Source organism: Pseudorca crassidens, chromosome 20, assembly GCF_039906515.1.
Source record: "Pseudorca crassidens isolate mPseCra1 chromosome 20, mPseCra1.hap1, whole genome shotgun sequence".
In the NCBI taxonomy this organism is placed as follows: domain Eukaryota; kingdom Metazoa; phylum Chordata; class Mammalia; order Artiodactyla; family Delphinidae; genus Pseudorca; species Pseudorca crassidens.
This window is the reverse complement of record NC_090315.1, coordinates 7,606,104-7,628,573: the sequence shown is the minus strand read 5'-3', so window position 1 is coordinate 7,628,573 and position 22,470 is coordinate 7,606,104. Positions and strand designations below refer to the sequence as shown.

Here is a 22,470-nt window from a genome sequence, read left to right as displayed (position 1 = left end):
GTGGCCTCTCCCGCTGCGGAGCACAGGCTCCGGACGCGCAGGCTCAGCGGCCATGGCTCACGGGCCTAGCTGCTCCGCGGCACGTGGGATCTTCCCGGACCGGGGCACGAACCCGTGTCCCCTGCATCGGCAGGCGGACTCTCAACCACTGCGCCACCAGGGATGGGGTGAGTGTGGGGATCAGAGTAGCTACTGCTCTCCTGCACCCTTCGGACCTTCCAGTGTAAACATACATCCCCTCAACGTTCCTCCTCTTTCCTCATGCCCTGTTCTCCTTTTATTCGTATCACATACTTATTATAGTATATAATGTATTTGTCTTTTTTTTTTTTTTTTTTCGGTATGCGGGCCTCTCACTGCTGTGGCCTCTGCCGTTGCGGAGCACAGGCTCCGGACGCGCAGGCTCAGTGGCCATGGCTCACGGGCCCAGCCGCTCCGCGGCATGTGGGATCTTCCCGGACCAGGGCACGAACCCGCGTCCCCTGCATCAGCAGGCGGACTCTCAACCACTGCGCCACCAGGGAGGCCCTGTCTATTTTTTTATTGTCTGTCTTCCCCTACTACAGGGGGAGCTTCACGCAGCAGGAATTTTCCTCTGTTTTGCCCGTTTCAATATCCCCGGCATCTGGACACATTCCTGGCAGTCAACCAATATTTATGAATAAAATGAAAAGCAGATCGAGTGAATCTGTTTGCTGAAAGTGAAATAACCTAATAGAGTGAACACAGCGGTGCCGAGGGGTGAGGGACTTGTCCCTGGCTGCCCGGCCGTTCAAGGAAGAGACCACACACGGAGCCCACTCCTCAGACGTTTTATTTCTGGGACCAGATTTGGGTCACAGCTGCAGAGAAGGTGGACTCTGGACCTGAGGAAGGAAGCACTGGGGAGACAGAGGTGCAGTGCAACTCTCGCCCCGGTCATCATGGGAACTCTCTTCAGGATCCGACCAGAAGGACCTGTCCATCCACTGTCCGGGAAGGGGGACCTCGATTCCAGGAGACTGGGGGCGGGGCACTGGAGAGATGAACCACCTCAACATTTTGGGGAAGGAGGTGGTGTCTGGAAGGAGCGTTGGGGTCCCTGCAGGGGGCGAGGGAGGCCAGAAAGCCGGGTCCTAGGACGACTCATGCATTAGACTGGATAAGTGTCCTGGATCCACTTGGAGAACCGGCAGAGGTTGGTGCACACGCCGGGTCTGCTGGGCTGGGCGCAGGGAAAGTCTCCCCAGGACACAAGGCCCTGGAGGGAACCACTGCAGGCCACGGGGCCTCCGGAATCACCCTGTGGAGGAGAGAGAGGGGCACAGAGAGGCGGCGATGTGGGGAGGTGAGGGAGGGAGTCACAGAGATGAAGAAGGACCAGGGCAGCAAGAATAGAGACACAGACAATGACAGCGAGGGAGACACATGTAAAAAGAGACACAGAGAGAGAATATTAATATCTCACCCCACGTTGACCCTTTGGAAACCCCCTCTGTCCCTGTCTACCCAGCCCCCAACCTCTTTTCCGTCTGTCTTCCTCATTGTGTGTCTCTGTGCTTCCTTCTCTCTCTCGCTCTCCCCTCCAACCTTTGAATATTGTGTTTCTCCTACTGGACACCCCTTCCTTTCCCTTCCTCACTCTTCACCCGTCCTTGACGCCCATCCGCCTTGTACGTATACCTCACTTTTGCAGACAGGCAGTTCTCAGCCCCTGGGTGAGGGGTTCTCAACCTGGGTGCTGCGGCGTTGGGACCAGGTGATTCTTTGCTGTGGGAGGGCGTCCTGTGCTTTGTGAGGCACTCAGCAGCATCCCCCTACCCACTGCATGCTGGGAAACCCCTCCCTCCCCGCCAGACAGCGGTCACGATGACGAAAAACACCTCCAGGCGTTGCCATGCATGCCCTGGGGCGTCAGAACTGCCCTGGGGTTGAGAATCACTCCCTTGGGCTAATTCAGGTTGCCTGTGCTTAATTCCCCATAGCCCCCTGTAATTGCCCTTCTGTAATAATACCCCCCTGTAATTGCCCTTCTGTAATAATACTCGGCGCTCTTTACTGTCATTTCTCATTTATGTTGACCCAAAATATCTACAGCCTGGCTTCCCCCCCATTATAATGCAGACACTCTTCCCCAGGCAAAAAAGCTTAGCTGCCCCATCGCTAAATTTCAACCTTTCTCTCCTCATGTTTGTTCGCCCTCGTTCCACATCCCTGCAGTTTCTTTTGCTCGGCAGGTAGTTAACTGCTCTGAGCCTTGGCTACTCGTCTGTAAAATAGCGTTAATAATAAAGGTTAAATGAGTAAATCGAGCTGATGCATCGGAAACACTTAAAAGAGTGTCTGGGGGCTTCCCTGGTGGCGCAGTGGTTGAGAATCCGCCTGCCAAGGCAGGGGGCACGGGTTCGAGCCCCGGTCTGGGAAGATCCCACATGCCGCGGAGCAACGGGGCCCGTGAGCCACAGCTACCGAGCCTGCGCATCTGGAGCCTGTGCTCCGCAACAAGAGAGCCCGCGATAGTGAGAGGCCCGCGCACCGCGGTGAAGAGTGGCCCCCGCTTGCCGCAACTAGAAAAAGCCCTCGCACAGAAACGAAGACCCGACACAACCAAAAATTAAAAAAAAATTTTTAAAATAAATAAAATTTAAAAAAGAAGAGTGGCAATTAGCTAACTGCTGTTAGTGTTATAGTATTAGTATTATTGTTATTATTTCTTGCTTTTAGCGGCCACACCCAGACCACACTCTGGTATGAAAAAGCCACTGGAGGTCTAGGGAAAGAAAAGCAAGGTGCTACCCTTGGCTACAGAAAGACTAGTGGTTTAAAATGCTGACATCCAAATCAGATTTGCCTTCTTCCGATAAAAACCCCTCCACCCATCCCTCTCTCCAGATGTGGGTGCTTCCAATGTTAAGTGGGGACACAGATTAAATTGGGAGATCTGGGGAGTTGCTGCAACTGTCACATTTGTGAGATTTGCGGGGGTGAGTGGGGTGGGTGGGGAGATTTTCCCAGCCATCAGAATGGGACTGGAGTGCTGTCTGAGCCCACAGCTTACTAAACACCAAGATTACTGAAACATACATCCTGCCAGCAGAGAGCTTGTTAATTTACATTCCTCTAGACCCTTCCGGGACCTGAATACAGGGAAGCGTCCTGAGCTGTAACAGTTTAATTTCTGTCATCCTCAACAAATAAAGCTCCCGTGAGAATACAAAGAAGGTCTGTACTGGGGATGAAGAAATATTTGCTGGACATTGGGTCCCACTCATCTCTCCAGCCTCGACCCCTGTCCCCCAAACACGCTGGCTCTTTTTTAATTCTTTGAATCAGCCGAACTCCTCCCTGCCTCAGGGCCTTTGCACATGCTTTTCTTGCCCTTAACCTTTGCAAGGCTGCTCCTTTGTGTCATTCAATCTCTGCTCCGATGCCACCTCTTTGAGGCCTTCCCAATCACCCTTCCAAATACTGCCCCCCCATCACTTGCTTTCATAAAACTATGTTTTATTTCCTGCACAGCCCTTACCACTCTCTGAAATTACCCTGTTTACGCAGTTTCCTGACCATAGGATTTTTTTTAACCTTTTTGCTATTCCAACACCTTTGTGATCCATCCTCTCTATTAAATATTTTCGTTTAAAAATACCGACCATGGGTTTCTGTTTTCCTTCCTTAAGACATTTTACTAGCATTTGTCAGAAAGCTTTCACACCACAGATTTTATGGGAATGAGACACTTCAGACTGCATCTGCCTGAAATGTGCCAAAATAACTAAGACAAAACTGCGATGTATATTGTATGAAGGGCGGCCCTTAGATGTGACATCTCTATTCAGGGCACATCCTGCCCTTCCATACAACACAGCCTTGATCTCTCCCTTGAGACCTGTGCTGTCTAATGCAGCGGCCATTAGCTACGTGGGGCCCTTGAGCACTGAAACATGGCTAGTCCAGACGGAGATATGCTGTCAGTGTAAAAATACTGGCACGAACAAACCAAAAACAGACACACAAGGAAAAAATAGAAAAAAAAGAAAAAACAAACAAAAAAATACACACTGGCTTTCAAAGACTTACTATGAGAATAAAAGAACGTAAAACACTCCATTCATAATTCTTTTATACTAATTACCTTTTGAAATGATGGTACTTGGGATTCATGGGATTAAATAGGGTATATTATTACAATAGTCAATTTCAGCTGTTTTTTACTTTTTTTACATGTAGCTACTGGAATGTTTAAAATTACATGTAAGGACTTCCCTGGCGGTCCAGTGGTTAAGACTCCGCGCTTCCACAGCAGGGGGCACAGGTTCGATCCCTGGTCATGGAACTAAGATCCCACATGCCCCACAGTGTGGGGGGGGGGAACCCCACAAAAAACAAATAAAATTACTCGTAAGGCTCACATTATATTTTTACTGGACAGCACTGCTCCAGAATGAGCTCTGTGAGCACCGATCTGATCATCGCAGGGTCCCCAGCACATAGCAAGGCTCCAGGTGACATGGCTGGTTTCAGTGTGTGTCTGCTGAATGAATGGAGAAGTTTCTAGCCTTACCTTGCAGGAGTCTCTGCCGGCCTGGTCACCAGCACAGAACATGGTGTCATCTATCTGATTTGGATAGGCCGTCTTGCACCTGTCCTCACTTAGCACGGTGATGTCCAAGCACTGGAGGACTTTGGGGAAGGGCCACAGGGAGTGGTGGAGGACGATGGGAAGGGGCAGAGTGCTCAGAGACAGAGAGGAGGAGAAGGCAGACACAGGTGGGCAGCGGAAGAGACCTGGACACTCCCCCTGGGGACTGCTGGTCGTTTCCCAGCCAGACGCCAAGCAGCTGGTCCCAGCGGATGGACAATGGGAGGCGTTGATGGCCTGACGTGTTGAGCCCCACAGATTCTTTTGTTCAGTTTGATGAGCGTCAGGTCATTGGAGTGGCTGGGGTGGGAAGAGCCAGGGTGGGGGATGGATTTGATCCCCTGAAACAGCTGCTGCCTGGATTCATAGATGGGTGACAGGGAATGGTGGCCAAGACGGATTCTGAAAACTCTGAGGAAGATGGTGCCAATCTCGACCGACTCTGGTCCTTACCCCCATATCCAATGTCAACCCCAATGCCAAACCTGCTCACAACCCCAATCTCACCCCATCCACAAATCCATCCCCGGCACCATCTTTATCTTCAACCCCATGCCTATCCCCATCCCAGTCACAACTCCAAACCCATCTCCATCCCCTCCCCCAGCGCTAACCCTAATCCTCTCCCCACACAGAAACCACCCACATATGCAGTCTCAACCCCAGCTCTAACTAACCATGCCCAGCCTCAAAGCCAACCATCTCCAACCCCATCCATAACCCTAATCCAAACCCCATCTTCCATCCTACATCTATTCCGAAGCCCCACCCTATCCCATTCCATTTTTATCTCCGCTCCATCCCAATCTCCACCGACCACTAATTCTAGAGCCAAACCTAATTCTATCTTCATCCCAAACCATCAGCATACGACCAAACCCAAATCCAACTCATGATCGACCCCCAAACCCCACCCTAACCCCAGCCCCAATCTTTTACCCACCTCCAAAGCATCAACATATGCATCCCCAACTTCAAATTCAGCCCTCTCCAATCCCATTCCTGTCTCTAATCCAGCTCCATCCTCATCCTGCCCCATCCCACCTCCAATCCCAAAGCCAAACCAAATCACATCTCTATTCCTAACCATCCAGCATTTGCAATCCTAGCCACGAATCCAGTTCACCCCTAACTCCCAGCCAGTACCACAACCTCCTCCCCAATCTAACCCCATCCCCACCCCAGCTCTCCTCCCCAGCTCTACCTCCCCCTGCTTCCTCATCCCCGTCCCATCCCCCCCACCGCCATGCCCCATCCCCCCCACCGCCATGCCCCATCCCCCCCCACCGCCATGCCCCATCCCCCCCACCGCCATGCCCCATCCCCCCACCGCCATGCCCCATACGCCCACACCGCCATGCCCCATCCCCCCACCGCCATGCCCCATCCCCCCCCACCGCCATGCCCCATCCCCCCCACCGCCATGCCCCATCACCCATCCAACCTTCCCCCCTCAGCCCTCCTCTCGGAGCCCCCACTCACTGCTTTCGGCAGTGGGCAGCCGTGAGCAGCCACTGCGAGTCCACCAACACGGCCCCGCAGCACAGCTTGTTGGGTCCCAGCAACAGCGCACCCTGCCACGGCTGGCTGGGCCTCTCGCAGTCGGTCCCATTCACGAGGCGGCTGCTGGTGCCGTCAGACGCCCGGGTGTCCTCCCCGGCCCCAGGTCCGAGGTGCTGGGTGCTCCCGGAGGGCCCGACGGCAGAGGAGTTGTCGCAGGAAGCAACATCATTTGCGAGAACAGGCTCTGGGGGCAGAAAATAGGGGTGGGGGGTTGCCGGAAGTAGAGCTCGGGAGCGGGGCTTGGACTCGGGGGCGGGGCTTATAATCGAGAGGCGAGACCAGCCCGAGGAATTCTGACCCCCGAGGGGCGCTTTTGTTGCGGGGCGGGGCGGGGGCGGGGGCGGGCGGGCAGGGCTCTAGGGGCGGGGCCTGGTTTTAAGAAGTGAGGGGGGGGGGTCAAGCCTTAGCGAATGGGGTCTGGGCTGGAGTCGGCAGAGCCTGAGATGTGGGAGGGGCTCGAAATCGACTTGGGCAGGGCCGAGGCCAGCGTCCTGCGGAGGAGCCGATCCTATAAAGAGCCCTGGCTTTGTGAGAAGAGGCAGGGGTTGGGTTCTCGGAGCTGTGCTCAGGGCAGGAGGTGGATCCTGGCCCAAAGGAGGAGAGCCAAAGAGGCTGGGCCTTTCTTGGGGGAGGGGCACAGCTCAAGGATCCCTGACTGTAGATAGAGAATCTGGACTTGGGGTATGGATGGGGAAAAGCGGCAGAGTCAGAGCTTGTGGGCTGGGCCAGAGTTGGAGGAGCAGAACCAGGAAAAGTGCTGAGACGGGGGTGGGGCTCCCGTGGGGTGGGGGGTGGAGAGCAGAGCTATTTTACGAATTCTCGAACACAAATGTGCCTCCTGAATTATCCTGCCCTTCTCCCTCACACAAACCTGCAGATAGGGGCGTAGATATCCTACCCCATCACCGGTTCCCCCATCGTCTGTTCACGCGGTCACTTGTTTACATTCTTGCTGAGGACCCAGACAAGTGAAACCCTTGCTGCTGTCTTCATTTATGCACACAGCCCAAGAAACAGGCACACAACGGCTGTCACAGACGTGCACACGCACAGTTACACAGGGAGGCGTGCGTCGTCTGCATAGGGACAGTTACACACACAGCTCTGCCTCGCGGTACACACGCTTCCCAGGTACACACATTCGGGGGCAGCCTTACGTGATCTCACTCACTCCCACACAGTGTTTTAGTGACCTGTGTATATATGCCTCGTGTGCAGACGGGTAGAGACTGCCACTCACTTCCGCACACAGCGTGGTGGCATGTGACAAGGTTAGACGCAGTGGACCAAGCATGACACAGGGCAAGTGGCCTAGCGTCATCCACCTTCACGCAGCCACTGTCTCGTGGTGACAGCCTCTTCTGCACGCTCAGTCTGTCACAGGAGGGATGGGCGCTCCACACACACGCACAGCGCTGCACCATCGCACGCACAGCCCCTACAGCCACACAGTCACACACAGTCACCCATACATAGACCCTCAAGCAGCCACGTGTTTGCAAAGATAGCCACACAAAATCCTGCACCCAGCCACAATCACACAATCACAAACGGCTACCCGAAGGCACCTAGCCACACATCTTCATGGTGCCAAGCACTTTTGTCACACACAATCCTGTCACACAGGGACAGAAACCAGCAGCCATACATACACAAAGCCACACACGGGAACACTCACAGTCAGTGACACACACACACCATCCTAAATGCACAAACACCTGGTCACACAATCGCATCTACAGCCTCAAAGGGTAGTCACACCTGTCACCGACGGTCACTCAGTATGGGAAAAGGCACCACACACACACACACACACACACACACACGGTAGCAGTCATACAGCCATACACAATCACAAGTAAAGACAGACTCACATTCACCCAGCCTTGGAGCCATCACTAGTCACATGTGTTCCCCCAGTGCCACACAGGGAGTCACCGACAGCCCCACGACGCACAGTTACCCTGCGTGCACGCACTGGGATTCTGGGTACCTGTCACCCCCGGAATCAGTGCTGTGATCAGTGCACCGACCATCCGCGCCCAGGGGTCCAGCTGTAGCCAAGGTCATTGCACCTGGCGGGGGTGGGGCGGGGAGGAAAAGAGAGTGGGGAGGCCCAGGTGATTCTGGGAACCCTTACCCACCCCCATCTTCTTCCCTTCCCTGTTTCTCAGAGCAGAGACGGACCACCCAGAGCGCTGAGATGAGTTGAGACTCAGGGCTTATAGACTTCAAAAGAATCAACATCCAGCATCCTCCAGTCTCCGAGAGAGGATGGAAAGAGGATGAGGGATGCATCCCAGACCAGAGCCAACGCAAAGACATCTCTCCCTTCCTATGCCCCGCCTCCCCAGCCCTCACCTGCCACGTCCCCCAGGTAGGGGGTAGGGGAACCCGCTCCCAGCGCCGCCGCCGCTGTCCTGCAGCCGCCTACGCCTCCGCTCCCGGCACCCGGCCTGGGTTATAACGACCCACTGATCCCTGGGGCGCATTCCCGGGTAGTGAGGCGCCCTGCCGGGCCTTAGCAACCACTCCTCCGGCCTCCCCCCATCTCCACCCCCAGAGCACCCCCTACCCAGTCCCGAAGGCCACTCCCTACCTCCCTGGCCCCGGGATGGGGAGGGGTCTCCGGAGGTCTGGCGTCTCACCAGCTCTGGGGCGCCCTTGGCGCAAGTGTTTTCCTGTCTTCCCCGTGCCTTCACTCATTCTACCTCCCTCCGCCCCCCTTCTCATCTTTCCTTCTCTCTGTGTTCCGCTTCCCTCGCAATCTTTCTGAGTCTCTCTCCGTATAAGGCGCCCACCCAGTGTCTCTTTCTGCTGTATTTTTTTTTTTTTACAGCTTTATTGCGGAAAAACTGAGGCACAAGAAATATACCATATTTAATGTGTACAGTGTGATGAGTTTTGACCCACACACTTCCAACCATCACCCCAGTCAAGATACTGAGCGATCACCCCAAAAATTTCCTCAGGCCCCTTTATGTGTTGCTGTGATTCTCAATTCATCTCTTTCTCCACACCCCTGGGTCTCTCTCTGTATCTTTTCTTTTTTCTTTCTTTCTTTCTTTCTTTTTTTTTTTTTTTGCGGTATGCGGACCTCTCACTGCTGTGGCCTCTCCCGTTGTGGAGCACAGGCTCCGGACGCGCAGGCTCAGCGGCCGTGGCTCACGGGCCCAGCCGCTCCGCAGCATGTGGGATCTTCCCGGACCGGGGCACGAACCCGCGTCCCCTGCATCGGCAGGCAGACTCTCAACCACTGTGCCACCAGGGAAGCCCCTGTATCTTTTCTTCTCTGTTATCTCTCTTTTCTCTGTGACACTACCCTTCTCTGTCTCCCTATTCTCTGTTTCCATCCCTGCATCATCTTCTTCTCTTTCCTCTTCTCCTTCTTCTTTCTTCTCCTTCTCCCCCCCGCCCCCAGCCCTTTGTCACTGGCTCTGAGTAGGTGTATCTTTGCGTCTTTCTGTTCCTCTATCTCCCTCACCCTCCGTTTGGGCCAGGAAGACTCTGGCCACTTTGCTGATGGACACCCCCTCAACCCCTTCTCTGCCCCTCACCCTGTGACCAGGGCCACCGGGCAGAAAGGGGCGGGGATCCAGTCTGGGCCCCCCGGCAGGTGCCTTACACAGCCTGTCTGACACAGCCCGGCGTGGGTGAGATTTGGGCAGGGGCCACCTGTCAATGGGGAAAGAGACCAAGAGGCAAGGCTAGGGGGTGGGTGGCTCCCGGCCTCTTGGGAAATGGGGCACTGGGTAGGGAACCCAAAAGGTGTCTCCTCCCTCCCCGGTTCCTGGGCCACCCAGGGCTGCCTCTTCTGACCTCTTATGCATTCCAGCTCTTCTTTCTGTCTGCCCCCAGCTCTACGCATCCATCTCTGTGTCTCCAAGGCTCTGTCTCCGCTACGATGTAAGAGCCAAAGGCTCCTTTGACACCTATTTACTGAGCATCTACAGTGTTGCAGACTCAGATCTGTCTGTGAAGAGAAATAGACAAACATGCCTGGAGATGCTGCCTTTGCAGAGCTCCATTCCTTGAGGGCAAAAGCAAAGCTGTCTTGTTCACTTCTGTAAGCGGGTGCCTGTTGAATGGGAGGTTTTAGAGCCCCGAGACTCGTTTCAGTGTATAGGGAAAAAAACTTAAAAACATAAAATTCTGAGGTTTGTTTTGGCGATTGCAATGAATATTTCATGCATGAAGGTGACAAATCCAGCAGCCTACTTCTTTTAAGCCTACAGTCTTTTAAGTTTAGCTTACAAACCTTTTTATTCCAAATATGTGTTTTGATTACAGGAAGGGTTTTGTTGTTGGTTTTTGTTTGCGTTTTGCGTTTTAATTTTTTTAATTGAAGTATAGTTGATTTACAAAGTTGTGTTAATTTCTGCAGTACAGCAAATCGTACCAATGTTTTCTTTTTTCTTTTTATAAGGATATGGCTGAGTCTTTTGTAATTTATTTATTTTCTTTATTATTTATTTTTGGCTGCACTGAGTCTTCGTTGCTGCGCGCAGGCATTCTCTGGTTTCGGCGAGCGGAGGCTACTCTTCATTGTGGTGCACGGGCTTCTCATTGCGGTGGCTTCTCTTGCTGCGGAGCATGGGCTCTAGGCACGCGGGTTTCAGTAGTTGTGGCACGCGGGCTCAGTAGTTGTGGCTTGCGGGCTCTAGAGCACAGGCTCAGTAGTTGTGGCACATGGGCTTAGTTGCTCCGCGGCGTGTGGGATCCTCCCAGACCAGGGCTCGAACCCGTGTCCCCTGCACTGGCAGGCGGATTCTTAGCCACTGAGCCACCGGGGAAGCCCCCAATGTTTTCTTAGGTCAGTCTCCCAAGGCAAGAGAAATAAAAACAAAAATAAACAAATGGGACCTAATCAAACTTAAAAACTTTTACACAGCAAATGAGGTAAGTCTTTATAATAATGTTGGGTCCCATTTACAAACTAAGTTAATTAAATATCTTCAAGCATTTAAAAACTACATTTCTAAAAAAACCAACACACTCCATCTCTTCTGGAAGTCCTTCAGTTTTTAGGCAAACCTTCCAGAGCACGTAAATAAATTTATACATCTATGTATATTTTACTTATAAGTATGATCAACTGGGACTTCGCTGGTGGTCCAGTGGTTAAGACTCTGCACTCCCAATGCAGGGGGCCCAGGTTCGATCCCTGGCCAGTGAACTAGATCCCACATGCTGCGATCAAAAGCCTGCATGCGGTAACGAAGATCCTGCGTGCCGCAACTAAGATCCTGCGTGCCGTAACTAAGATCCTGCATGCCGTAACTAAGATCCTGCGTGCCGCAACTAAGATCCTGCGTGCCGTAACTAAGATCCTGCATGCCGTAACTAAGATCCTGCGTGCCGCAACTAAGATCCTGCGTGCCGTAACTAAGATCCTGCGTGCCGCAACTAAGATCCTGCGTGCCGTAACTAAGATCCTGCGTGCTGCCACTAAGACCTGGCACAGCCAAATAAATAAGTGTATATAAATATTTTTAAAATATAAATATATATATAAATATTTTTAAATATATAAATATTTTAAAAAATATGATCAACATTGCATTCTTTCGAGTATCTCAACACTGAATATGAAGTTGGGATGACCCTAACTTAAAAGTCACAGGGCAATGACCCATTCCGAGTTGAGGTCAGAAGACTCCCCCCACAGTAGATAAAATTCTAGTAGACACACAAACACCTTCAACACCAAACGCACAGAGATTCTGCTTCCAACAATATTCATGCTAAGGGTCGGGCCTTCAAACATTTCCATGCTCATTTTGAAGACATTGTCAGAATTGGAAGAAGATGTTAGCAGAGCAGTTAGGACCCCAAACTCTGGCACCAGCCCCCCTGGCATTCAATTCTGACTTGACCACCTACTGTCTTCGAGACTTTGGGCAAACCATGTTACCTCTCTGTCTGTTATTATTGTTAGTATCCATTAAGGAAGATGATTTCCTCTCAGTTAACGGAAGTTGATTTGGGTCTGGACGTTCATTGATTGGCTTCTTCCTGGTGATCCCAGTGAATTTCATGCCCCTATTTATTCTTCATAACTTCTAAAAGGGGTTGGTCAAGGTGGGCCCGGGCCATCACGTGACTTAATATTTTCATGTACTCATAAAAAGTCAATTACTCCCTCCCATCGCAAAAATTTCACTTTTGGTAAATTTCACCTTCATAAAATTTCACCTTTCTTTGGTTCTTGAGACATCTAAGTGTGCTTTTTCTCAAATCTAAAGACCTTTAGACTCGAGAGACCCTGTTCTTTTCATATACTGCCTCTGTCTTTGGACCGCATAGCTCTTCTATCATAAAATGACACATGACTGACTTTGAATATCTCCTATGGTGTGGCCGCTCTGTGTAACGATTTCCAGCTTCATTCTACTCTATGCTGGGCAAAAATAAGGTTGCAATAAATGTTTGTGAAGCAAATGGACCGTTGTGTCTGGCTCTCCCTCTGTTCCTAAATATTTCTCTGCTCGAAACTTCAGCTCCCATGTTGGGCCCTCTTTTCCCTTTCTCTGGGGAGCCACTTACTGTCCCATTCGTCTTCCTGGGAGGATGCCTGGCTTAGATGGCGTTTTGTCTTTCTTGGAGATGGTGCAGTGGGGGTCAAGAGAGGAAGGCCTCTCTGAGGACAGGGACAGACCTGGGGCTTGGGGAGGGCCTCCAGTCTCTACACCTCCCTGCCCATCCCCCTCTCCTCAAATGGACTGCAATGAGATCTTTCAAATACCCACATCTGACCCTGTCCTTCCTTTTCTCAAGGCCCTCAGGATCAAGGTCAAGTGCTTCTGCCTTGTACTCAGGGCCCAACGCCATGTTCCAGTGACCTACTTTCCCAGCCATGTCACCTATTTCTCTGGCCTCAAACCCCAGCCCCCACCAACCTGGATGATTCGCCATCTCTGGAACACAGCAGATGTTCTCACACTCCCAGACTTTTCTACAGGTCATTAGCATCTTGAGTATGCCACCCACCCAAACTTCTCCCCACGGTGAATTCATATTCAGCCTCCCTCTCCAACTGTCCCAGCCCCAGCCCCTGCTCAGCCCTCATCTTCTCTCCCTGCACCATCACTTCTACTCCCCCCTGGCCTCTGGTCTCTTCTTTCTGGTCCATCCGCACATGGCCCCAGAGCTGCTTCTGCTCTCATCCCTTCCATGGCTCCCCACTGCTCTCAGGAGAAGCCCTAGCCTCTCAACCTGGGGTCTGTGGTCTTTTGGGATGTGGACCCTGCTCTCTTTACCTCCCATCACTCTTACCCACACACAGTGGCCTCCCAGCCCTCTCATCTCCCTGCTTTTGCTGCTACAGAGGGAGTTTAGTGGAGAAAGCCACCCTCAGGGCTAGTTAGGTGGAGGAGACAAGGATGTCTTCCCAGGGAGGAGAAAAATCAAGTTGGGCTGTAAAAGGGAACTAAGGATATCTGGGCTTCAGAGAGGCAGAGGTGGGATAAAAGCAAAAAGTACCACTGATAATAAAATTCACTCTTTATTGTTCACACGGGTGTGCCAGGCACCGCGGTATGTGTTTCACGTGTTTACAGCCTTGAATCTCCCCAACAACGTAGCCACCGCCTTATGAGGGATATACGATTATTATCCTTGTTTTAGAGATGAGAAAATCTACACGCTGAAGGAAGGCACTCCCGCGGTTGCACGGCTAAGCAAGTGGGGGAGCTGGGAGCCCAACTCAGGTTCGGCCAGACTGGGGACCACTTCTCTGTAGGAAGAAGTCGAGCCCGTGGAATAACTGGGGAGGGAGAGGTGCTTGGAAGGGATTTTCCTGTATCTCTTAGTGGCAGGCTTGAGACCTTAGCTGGTGTTCCCATCACTCCTAGTGATGCAAGGATGGGACTGGAGCAAAACCAGGGAGGGCTTGTGCTGTGGTGTCATCGCTTTTATTAAGCATTAAGGGTCGGGTCTGGGCAGGTGGGGGAAGGTCAAGAAGTGCAGGTCATCTATCAGGATCAGTTGGCCTGAATGGTTTTTCGGATCCAGTGGCCATATCTGCAGACGTCGGTGTAGACGCCTGGCTTCTCCTTGGATCCGCAGGGGACGTTACCCCATGACACAAGGCCTCGGAGACGGTCGCCACACACCAACGGACCCCCAGAATCACCCTGTGGTTAAAGAGGGAGAGAGTCAGATACAGGCTCGCAGAGAAGGAAAGCCGGACAGAAGGAGACACAGAGACATGTAGAGAGGGGGAAAGACACTCAGAGATGGAGAGAAAGACACACATACGGAGAGAGAGAGACAGACAGATACAAAGTCACAGAGAGGGAGATAGAAGAGACTGAGGGAGACTCAGAAACGCAGAGATCTCTAAAGAGAGGACAGATGGTCTCAGAAATGGGGCTCATCTGCCTGCCCTTTCTTTGCATCCAACTCACTGTGTACCACTTTTCTCTCTCTTTGTCTCTTTCTCCCACTTGGCTGGTCTCTGCAGATCCTTCAATGCACAGGGCTCAGTTTGGGCACCAAAAGGAGAAATCCAACGGACGATGGTGGCAGAAACCCAAGTTCCAAGTATTTGGGAGTCGGGATGGAGCCCCGTCTCTCCTCGGCTATGGTCCCCCTTCTGCACAGTGTGGTTATTTCCAGGCAGACCTTGTGGGGATTCTGTTGGAGCAGGGACAGCCTCCTGGCACCATCTGCCTCCCTACTGTGTCTCTGTGGTTCCTGATCTCTTCATCTCCATCCTTGTCTCTGCATTTCCTGTCTCTGCTGACTGACTTTTTATCTCTGCCTGTCCCCGATTGTGTTTCTGTGTATCAAATTGAGTCTGTCTCCCTTATCATGCCTCTGATTTTCACCCAGCCTGTCTCTGTAAAGCTCTAGTTTGGCCTGTGTATCTGTCTCTTCCTGCCCATCTCCGTCCTTGGCTATGTAACTGGTGGGTCCTGGCGTCCTCACCTGGCAGGAGTCCTTCCCGAGCTTCTCATCCCCGGCACACACCATGTTTTGGGTGATCTCGCCAGGGTAGGCACGCTCACACTCCTCACGGGGCACCAGGTGGAGGTATGCACACTGGATGATGTTAGGGAAATCACCTGCAAAGAGAGATGGGCCAGGATCACTTCACAACCCACCCTTCCCATCGATCCTCCAACACCTATAAATCCTCCCTCCCCTATTGGACCCTATTTCCCAATGGTTCCCTTTTTCCTATTTGTAGCTCACTCTCAAAACCCACTTCCATTGCCTGACTCCTGATTGGTCCCTCTTTCCATCAGTCTTCCCTCACATTGGCCTGTCTTCCTCACTAATTACCCCTCCTCTACCAGTTCTCATTTCCTATTGGTTTTTCCTTCTCTTAGTTCCTGCCTTCACTTGTCTCGTTTCCATTGGTCCCACCTTCTTCAGTAGTTCAGCTGACCTCTAGACCCTCTTCCTCTATTAGTCCCTCCTCTGTTATAGCCCATCCTCCTTCATTGGACCCTTCTTGCCCATTGGCTCATCCTGATTGGTCATCACTTGACTTTTGGTCTTTCCTAACTGGTCCCTTCTTTCCCCGTTGGTTCTCCCTTCTATTGGCCCTTCATCCAAAGGTCTACTCCCTCACTGCTTCTTTCCTAAATGGCCTCATCCTCCCCCATTGGTTCTCCTTTCCTTTATGGCCCTTCCCTCACTGGCCTACCCTCACTGGTTCCTGCTGATCTATTGTTTCTCCTCTAGTCCTTCTTCTAGTGACCCCTCTTGACCACTGACTCTTCTCAATTGACCCTTCCGCCATTAGCTTTCTCTACACTGTTGGTTCTCTCAGTTCACATCTTTCAGCTGGCTCCCCTGCTTCTTCCATTAGTTCCTCCTCCATTTATCCTTTTTTCATCATCAGTGCATCCTGGTTGGTCCCTTTTGACAACTGGCCCCCTTCCTGATTAGTGTCTCCACAGTGACCCTCCCTCCTCATTGACCCTTCATCTTATGGCCCACATCCCCATACCATTCACCTGTTGGTCTACTTTCTCCATTGGCTGTTCACTCATTGGCCCAACTCCCATATTTGCCCTCCCTCCCCATTGAACTTTCACCCACTCATACACTACCCCATTGATTCTCACCGTTAACCCACCTCCCCATGACCCATCACCCATTGATGATGGGTCAACTGCATCATTCTCCCCCTACTGACCATCTGCCGTCTTGCCCCAGCCTAGGATGTGGCAGCTGGTGTGGTTGGCTGCGCAGTCACTTTCCAGGGACAGGGGCTGTATGTGTGCAGAGAATTTGGCTGGACGTGACAGGCGCAACAGCATGATGTCCTGGTCATGGATGGCGGCGTTGTAGCCAGGGTGGACCACAGTCCGGAAAACAGAGCTCTCCTCCTGGAAACTCTCCCTTTGCTGAAGGTTGTGCTTCCCCAGGTAGACCTGAAGATTCCTGGGAAAGAGAAGGGCCGGGTCTCACCTGGGGCCCTTGGGCTGCAGCTGAGACTCCAGAGGGGGTTACGGTGGGAGGTGGGGTAGCCTGGTACACCATGAACCATCCGGTCTTCTCCCCTCACAGTCTTTCCAGCTCAGTAAATGACAGCTCCATCCTTCCAGAATAACCCGGAGACTATCCTTGACTCTGTATTTCTTGACTCACCTCCCAGCTGTCCAGAAATCCTTTTGTCTCTCCAAAGCATATCCAGAATCTGACCACTTCTCACCTCTCCCACTGCTGCCATCTTGGTCTGAGTCACCATAAACTCTTACCTGGACTACAGTCTCACTGGACTCCTGGCTTCTACCTTTGCTCCTCTACAGTCTGTCCTTCACAAAGCAGCCAGAGCTATTTTAACAATATAAGCCAGCTTTGTCCCTCCTGTGCTCAGAACCTCCTGTGACTCCCATCTTGCTCAGAATAAAGGCCAAAGTTCTCACTGTGGCCTACAAGGTTCTGCACAATCCGTCCCCATCACTTGTCAGTTATCTCCCAGTCTCCCCCTTCTCCTGTTCCAGCCACACCGGCTTCCCTGCCTTTCCTTGAACACAATAGTCATCCTCTCACCCCAGGGCCTTTGCACTGGCTGTTCTCTCTGCCAGCAACTCTTTCCCCCAGATATCTGCATGCCTCACTCCCTCACCTCCTTCAAATGTCACCTTCTCAGTGAGGCCTTCCCTGAAGACCCAATTAAAATGCAAGTATCCACCCCAACAGGCAAGTCCTAGCTCCCTCTCCTGGTTTCCCTTCCACCAGAGAACCTAACATCACCATCTGACACACTATATATGTATTGTTAAATATGTACTTGTTTTACTGTCTCCCTCTGCCACAGCCGTGCTATTCGATCGAAGTTTCTGTAAGGATGGAAATATTCTCTATCTGCACTGTTTGAAACAGTGACCACTGACCACAGGCGGCTACTGAGCCCTTGAAGTGTGGCTAGTGGATTTGGAAATTCGTTTCATTTTTATGAATGTGAATTTAATTGGCCATAGGTCGCTAATGGCTACTGCATTAGATGACACAGCTCTAGAATATCAAGGTGGGATTTTTGTTTTAGGCAGATACATCCTCCTCGGTGCCTAGACCAGTGTCTGGCGTAGGATAGGTGTTCAATAAATATTTGTGAAATGGATCAAAGCATTACTCCCTCGCTCAGAAACTTTCCATAGCTCCCCATTACCCTCAGAATAAAGCCCAAGTGCCTTATCCCACTCTCCTCTGACCCTCAGTGAACCAGTAACTTTCTTTTCTTAGAACTCTTCACATTGTTCCCACTTCTTTGGTCCTTGCGTTTCCTCTGCCCTGGCTGCTCTGCCCCCTTTCTCATTTTCCATGCCTCAGTTTGAATTTCATCTCATCAGAAAGTCCTTCCGGACGCCTTCTTCCATCGAAAGCAGGTACCTCTGTTCTTTTCTCTCATGGAACCATCCCTGTTTATTCGCCTTCATTGGACTTAGAGTCATTTGTAATTGTATGGTTTGTTGAGGATTCTAGAACTGTCTTCCTGCACCTTTCTGCTCCTGCGTCCCCGAGGGCAGAGACTCTGGGTATCTCCCCGTCTGAGTCTTTGCTGAATTCCCACTGCCCAGCTCAAATCTGGCCCTTAGTGGGTGCTGTTGGCCAATGTGCGCTGAATGAATGAATGAGGATGGCGGGAGTGATGCCAGGTTTACCAGCGCTTGGGGGAGACCACCCTGGGGGGGGGGTCCTTGTGTCCATGACCCTGCAAGGTGAGACCCCTGTTGGGGTCTCTCCCGGCTCCCACTGGGATGTGACACTTGCTCCTTCTCTGAGCTTCAGTTTCCTCAGAAGCCAAGAGTCCCTTATTGTGGGGGATTCCAGGAAAGGCATAGAAACTGCCTACCTGGGTACGTGGCCCATAGATAGCGTGGAAAACAATGGTGGTTCTTGTTCATCAAGCTAGTGGTTATTAGTGCCCTGAGGATTAGCCCTGGGTCCTTTACAGTCCTCTATCTATGCCCACTTTTTGGATGATCTCATCCCATCCCGTAGCCTTAGATAACCACCTGTTTGTGGTATTTCAAGCCTTAATGTTTACCTCCATCTCTGACCTCTCCCCTGAGCGCCAGCAGCTAGCCTGGCATCCTTCCTGAACACCAGCCAGGTACCTGAGACTCACCTTGGCTAAAACAAAATGTCTGATGCTCCCCCACCCATATCCAAACTGCTCCTCTTTCCTTCTCCCCCGACTCAGAGAAAGACACATCCAAACAGCCAGTTGTTCTAGTCCCCTCCCCGGACAAGCCCTGCTCGTTCTCTTTCTCTCCCATTCCACACCACCAAGTCCTGCCGACGCAGCCTCAGGACCCCTCCCCGGGTTTTCAACTCCGCTCCATCCCCAGGGCCACCATCCTGGTCCATCTCAGGACAATGGCGACAGCCTCCACGTGCATCCCTTCATCCCCCGCCCAGTTCACTTTCCAGAGTTTTTTTAAAAATGGAAATCAGATCATGCTGCTTCCCTGATTAAAACTCTACGTGGCTCCCCCCAGCGCTTAGAATTAACTCCATCGCTCCCTACAGGGCCCTGTAGAAGGTCAGTTCATCAAAGCAGCAGTTTTCTTGTTTTCTTCACTGCGATATCCCCGCAGTGTATTTAGTAATCAATTAAATACTGGTCAGTTGAACCTGGTTGTCAGATGGCCTCACGATGGGACAGGGGGATGTGTGAAGTCTGCAAGACGCCCGCAGGGTCTAATTGCAACCACTCCTCATTCACAGCGTGGAGACTCACGGTTTTTTGCAGTGGGCAGCGGTGAGGACCCACAGTGGGTGAATGAGGACCCCCCCACAGAGCAAGTGGCCTGAGGCGTAAAGGGCAGCTTGGTAGGGGTGAGACGTCTGCTCACAGGGTCCACCATGCAGCACCTTATTCTGTTCCTCTGACTGGGCTGAGGGAGGGAGGGTCTGAGTCAGAGAGAAGGTCTGGAGACATCAGGTACCTCCCCCCAAGGTGAACCCCATTGCTGTCTTAATCATCAAGATCTTCTCCATCCCCTTGCCCCAAACCAACCCCATCCTCAAACTCTTCCTCAAACCCACACTTCTTCATCTCAATCCCCATCCCCATCCCCATCCCCAAAGCCATCCCTAAGCGTTCTTACCTTTAACCCCACCTCCAGCCAGTTTCCCCATCTCTAACCCCATCTCCCAAACCAAACCCATCCTCAAACTCTTCCTCAAACCCACCCCTTCTTCATCTCAATCCCCATCCCCATCCCCAAAGCCATCCCTAAGCGTTCTTGTCTTTAACCCCACCTCCAGCCAGTTTCCCCATCTCTAACCCCATCTCCCAAGCCAAACTCATCCTCAAACCCTTCCCCATCTTCACGGCCACCTCCCACCCCTTCCCCATCTGCATCCTTCGTCCCTAATTTAACCCCTGTGTCTTCCTCATTTGAAACCCACCCCCCTCCATCCTCATGTGTATCCCCATCCCAGTTCCAATCTCTTCCTCATCAACAACCCCCACCCCATGCCCAAACAGCCCCCTGCCCCTCCCATTTTGGCCTACCTGCAGCGACCAGAATCAGTGTTACAATCAGCGTCTTCATGGCCATTCCTGAGAAGGGAAGCCAAGTGCTCCATGAGTCCCGGCCTCAGACTTCGCCCAGTCTCCTCCCTCTCCACCCGCCTCCTCTTCCCCTTCCTCCCCAGCCTGCCCTGCTCTCCTGAGCCTTGACTTCTGTCTTCCCTGTTTAGCCTCTTGATTTCTTGTCTCCCTGACCCACGTCTTCCATCTGAGGGTCCCCCGGAGGCGGGCGCCAGAGAGGACCCAGAACCTGCTGCTCACGGCGCACCTCACATTATTTTTCTATCCTCGGCTTCAGTCTGCCTGCTTAGTAACAGGAGGAGGGAGGGCCCCTGACTTTCTTCCCTCTATGGGATTTCTCCTCCTCCCTTTGGCTCAGTGCTTACCTGTTGCTCAACCCCACACCTGTAGGTTCTGGTGGGAGGTGTGATCTTACCTGCTGGGGGCCGGCTGCCTGGGGGTCGACTCTTGGGTTGGGGGCAGGGACAGTACGTGTCACAGGCAGACAGAAAGGGAGACAGACAGAGAGTCAGAAATGCAGGGAACCGCGGAGAGAGAAGTGATGCTGAAAACACAGAGGACGCCTGGAGAGTCAGAGACGGAGGGCAGAAAGCAGAGGATGTAGGGGCTGTGGCGCCCAGGGCCTGGCAGACAGACACCCTGAGCTCCCTGGCCCCCCCGGAAGAGACTGGTCCTGTCCTCAGATGCTCCTGGTGTGTCCTTTTAATCTCTGCCTCCCCAGGTTCCCGAGGCAGGAGGGGGACCCGCCCTTTTCCTCCTCACCCAGGCCTCCCACGCATATTCCTCCCACCCTCCCACAGCTCCCCGCCTGATGGCCCCCCTGACCCCGGCTTCCAGGGAGGGCAGTGCAGGTCCCTGAGTGCACTGGGGGCCCGGGTTCCCAGGTCTGAGGGAGGAGGGGGCTGGGGGCTGAGTATTCCGGACCTTCAAGGAGAAAGGAGCTGGGAGTCTGCACACCTGGATCTAAAGGAAGGAAGGGCAGAAGCTTGTTCTCCTCAGTTCCTAGACTTCTAGGTCCTTGAGCAAGAAAGGATCTGAGGGGCTTCCCTGGTGGCGCAGTGGTTGAGAATCCGCCTGCCAATGCAGGGGACACGAGTTCGATCCCTGGCCCGGGAAGATCCCACATGCCGCGGAGCAGCTAAGCCCGTGCGCCACAACTACTGAAGCCCGCGTGCCTAGAGCCCGTGCTCCTCAACAGGAGAAGCCACCACAGTCAGAAGCCCGCGCACCGCAACGAAGAGTAGCCCCCGCTCGCCGCAACTAGAGAAAGCCCACAGGCAGTAACAGAGACCCAGTGCAGCCAAAACATGAATAAATAAAAATAAATTCATTAATTTAAAAAGAAAGAAAGAAAGAAAGGATCTGAGGACCCAAATGCCTGCGTCCCAGGCAAACACACAGAACCCCCTGTCCTCCTGGACTCCCACCTCTCACGTGTTCTGGGGCCTGCAGGCTGTCACTCTTGGGTTCAGCACCCTTGGGCACTGGGAACCAGGCCCCACGGGTTCAGTGGGGTTGGGGTGACTCACGCACCTGCCTGTAAGTCCCTCTGTGGGTGCTGGAGAACCTCAGTGTCCTCGCGAGACACAGCAGAACCAGCCAGCAAGAAAGCGTGTGTCACCAAGCTGGTACCCGCCCCTGCCCCAGGCTGTGGTGCGGACCCAGGCGCTGTGGGGAAAGGGCCTTCGAACAATCGGGCTTTGTCTGTCCCCAGCACCCAGTGCCATGCTCCTGTCAGCTCCATTTCTCAAGCTCTCTTCCGGGCAGGTGGACGGCCAGCTGCATCAATAGCTTCCCTTTATCTCTATCGGACAGTCCTGTTGCTGTCCTTTGAGTGTCCACCCACCTCTGCCCGGATATCAGGACTCTTGACCCGCCTGGCCCCCCTTCTCCAAGTCTCTCGGTGTCCAGCTCTCTCCCTGGCCATGGCGGAGGGTGCCTCCGTGTCTGTCTCTGTTTGTGTCTCTCCACCCCTCTGCCTCTTTCTCCATATTTTTCTCTGTATCTCTGTCTTTCCCCTTGATTTTCCAAGTCTCCGTTAACACTCTCTAAATCTCTCCTTACCTCTCCTAGGTTCCACCTGCGTTTCCAAGAGAAGCATGTGTATGCACAGAGGGGAGTTAGCTCCTGCAGAAGGGGTGGCGTGGGAGAGGGCAGCGGGGAAGCTAGCGGGACCCGGGAGGATTTCAGGACTTGTTGATGAGATTTAACGTGTACAGAGAGACACAGAAATAAACGGGAATGCAGGAAGCGTGTGATGAGAAAC

General features: G+C 52.7%; 2 protein-coding genes and 1 non-coding gene across 13 annotated transcripts; 1 reads left to right on the top strand and 2 right to left on the bottom strand.

Annotated features, from left to right (window-relative positions):
• Window positions 1-796: 796 nt before the first annotated feature.
• Window positions 797-8,876, bottom strand: KLK5 (kallikrein related peptidase 5). The gene is given in 6 exon segments (XM_067719209.1): window positions 797-1,282; window positions 4,541-4,848; window positions 4,851-5,029; window positions 6,101-6,365; window positions 8,175-8,256; window positions 8,781-8,876. Coding segments are annotated over 5 exon segments (945 nt in total). The 5' UTR covers window positions 8,218-8,256; window positions 8,781-8,876; the 3' UTR covers window positions 797-1,132.
• Window positions 8,877-11,284: 2,408 nt separating this feature from the next.
• On the top strand, window positions 11,285-11,357 carry TRNAG-CCC (transfer RNA glycine (anticodon CCC)). The gene has a single exon. It is a non-coding gene; the product is annotated as a tRNA-Gly (tRNA).
• Window positions 11,358-13,668: 2,311 nt separating this feature from the next.
• On the bottom strand, window positions 13,669-21,963 carry LOC137214852 (kallikrein-6-like). 11 transcript variants are annotated; one of them, XM_067719203.1, is made up of 8 exons: window positions 21,632-21,850; window positions 21,162-21,278; window positions 20,620-20,650; window positions 20,166-20,213; window positions 19,386-19,542; window positions 16,332-16,579; window positions 15,113-15,249; window positions 13,669-14,316 (listed from the first exon to the last, which is right to left on the bottom strand). In XM_067719203.1, exons 4-8 carry the CDS (start codon window positions 20,209-20,211, stop codon window positions 14,164-14,166), a joined length of 741 nt encoding a protein of 246 aa, XP_067575304.1. In that variant the 5' UTR covers window positions 20,212-20,213; window positions 20,620-20,650; window positions 21,162-21,278; window positions 21,632-21,850; the 3' UTR covers window positions 13,669-14,163. The 11 variants fall into 11 exon arrangements, with proteins under 11 accessions (XP_067575304.1, XP_067575299.1, XP_067575306.1 ...); XM_067719198.1 differs by lacking the exon at window positions 19,386-19,542 and having other exon boundaries at window positions 21,738-21,859; XM_067719205.1 differs by lacking the exon at window positions 21,162-21,278.
• Window positions 21,964-22,470: the final 507 nt, after the last annotated feature.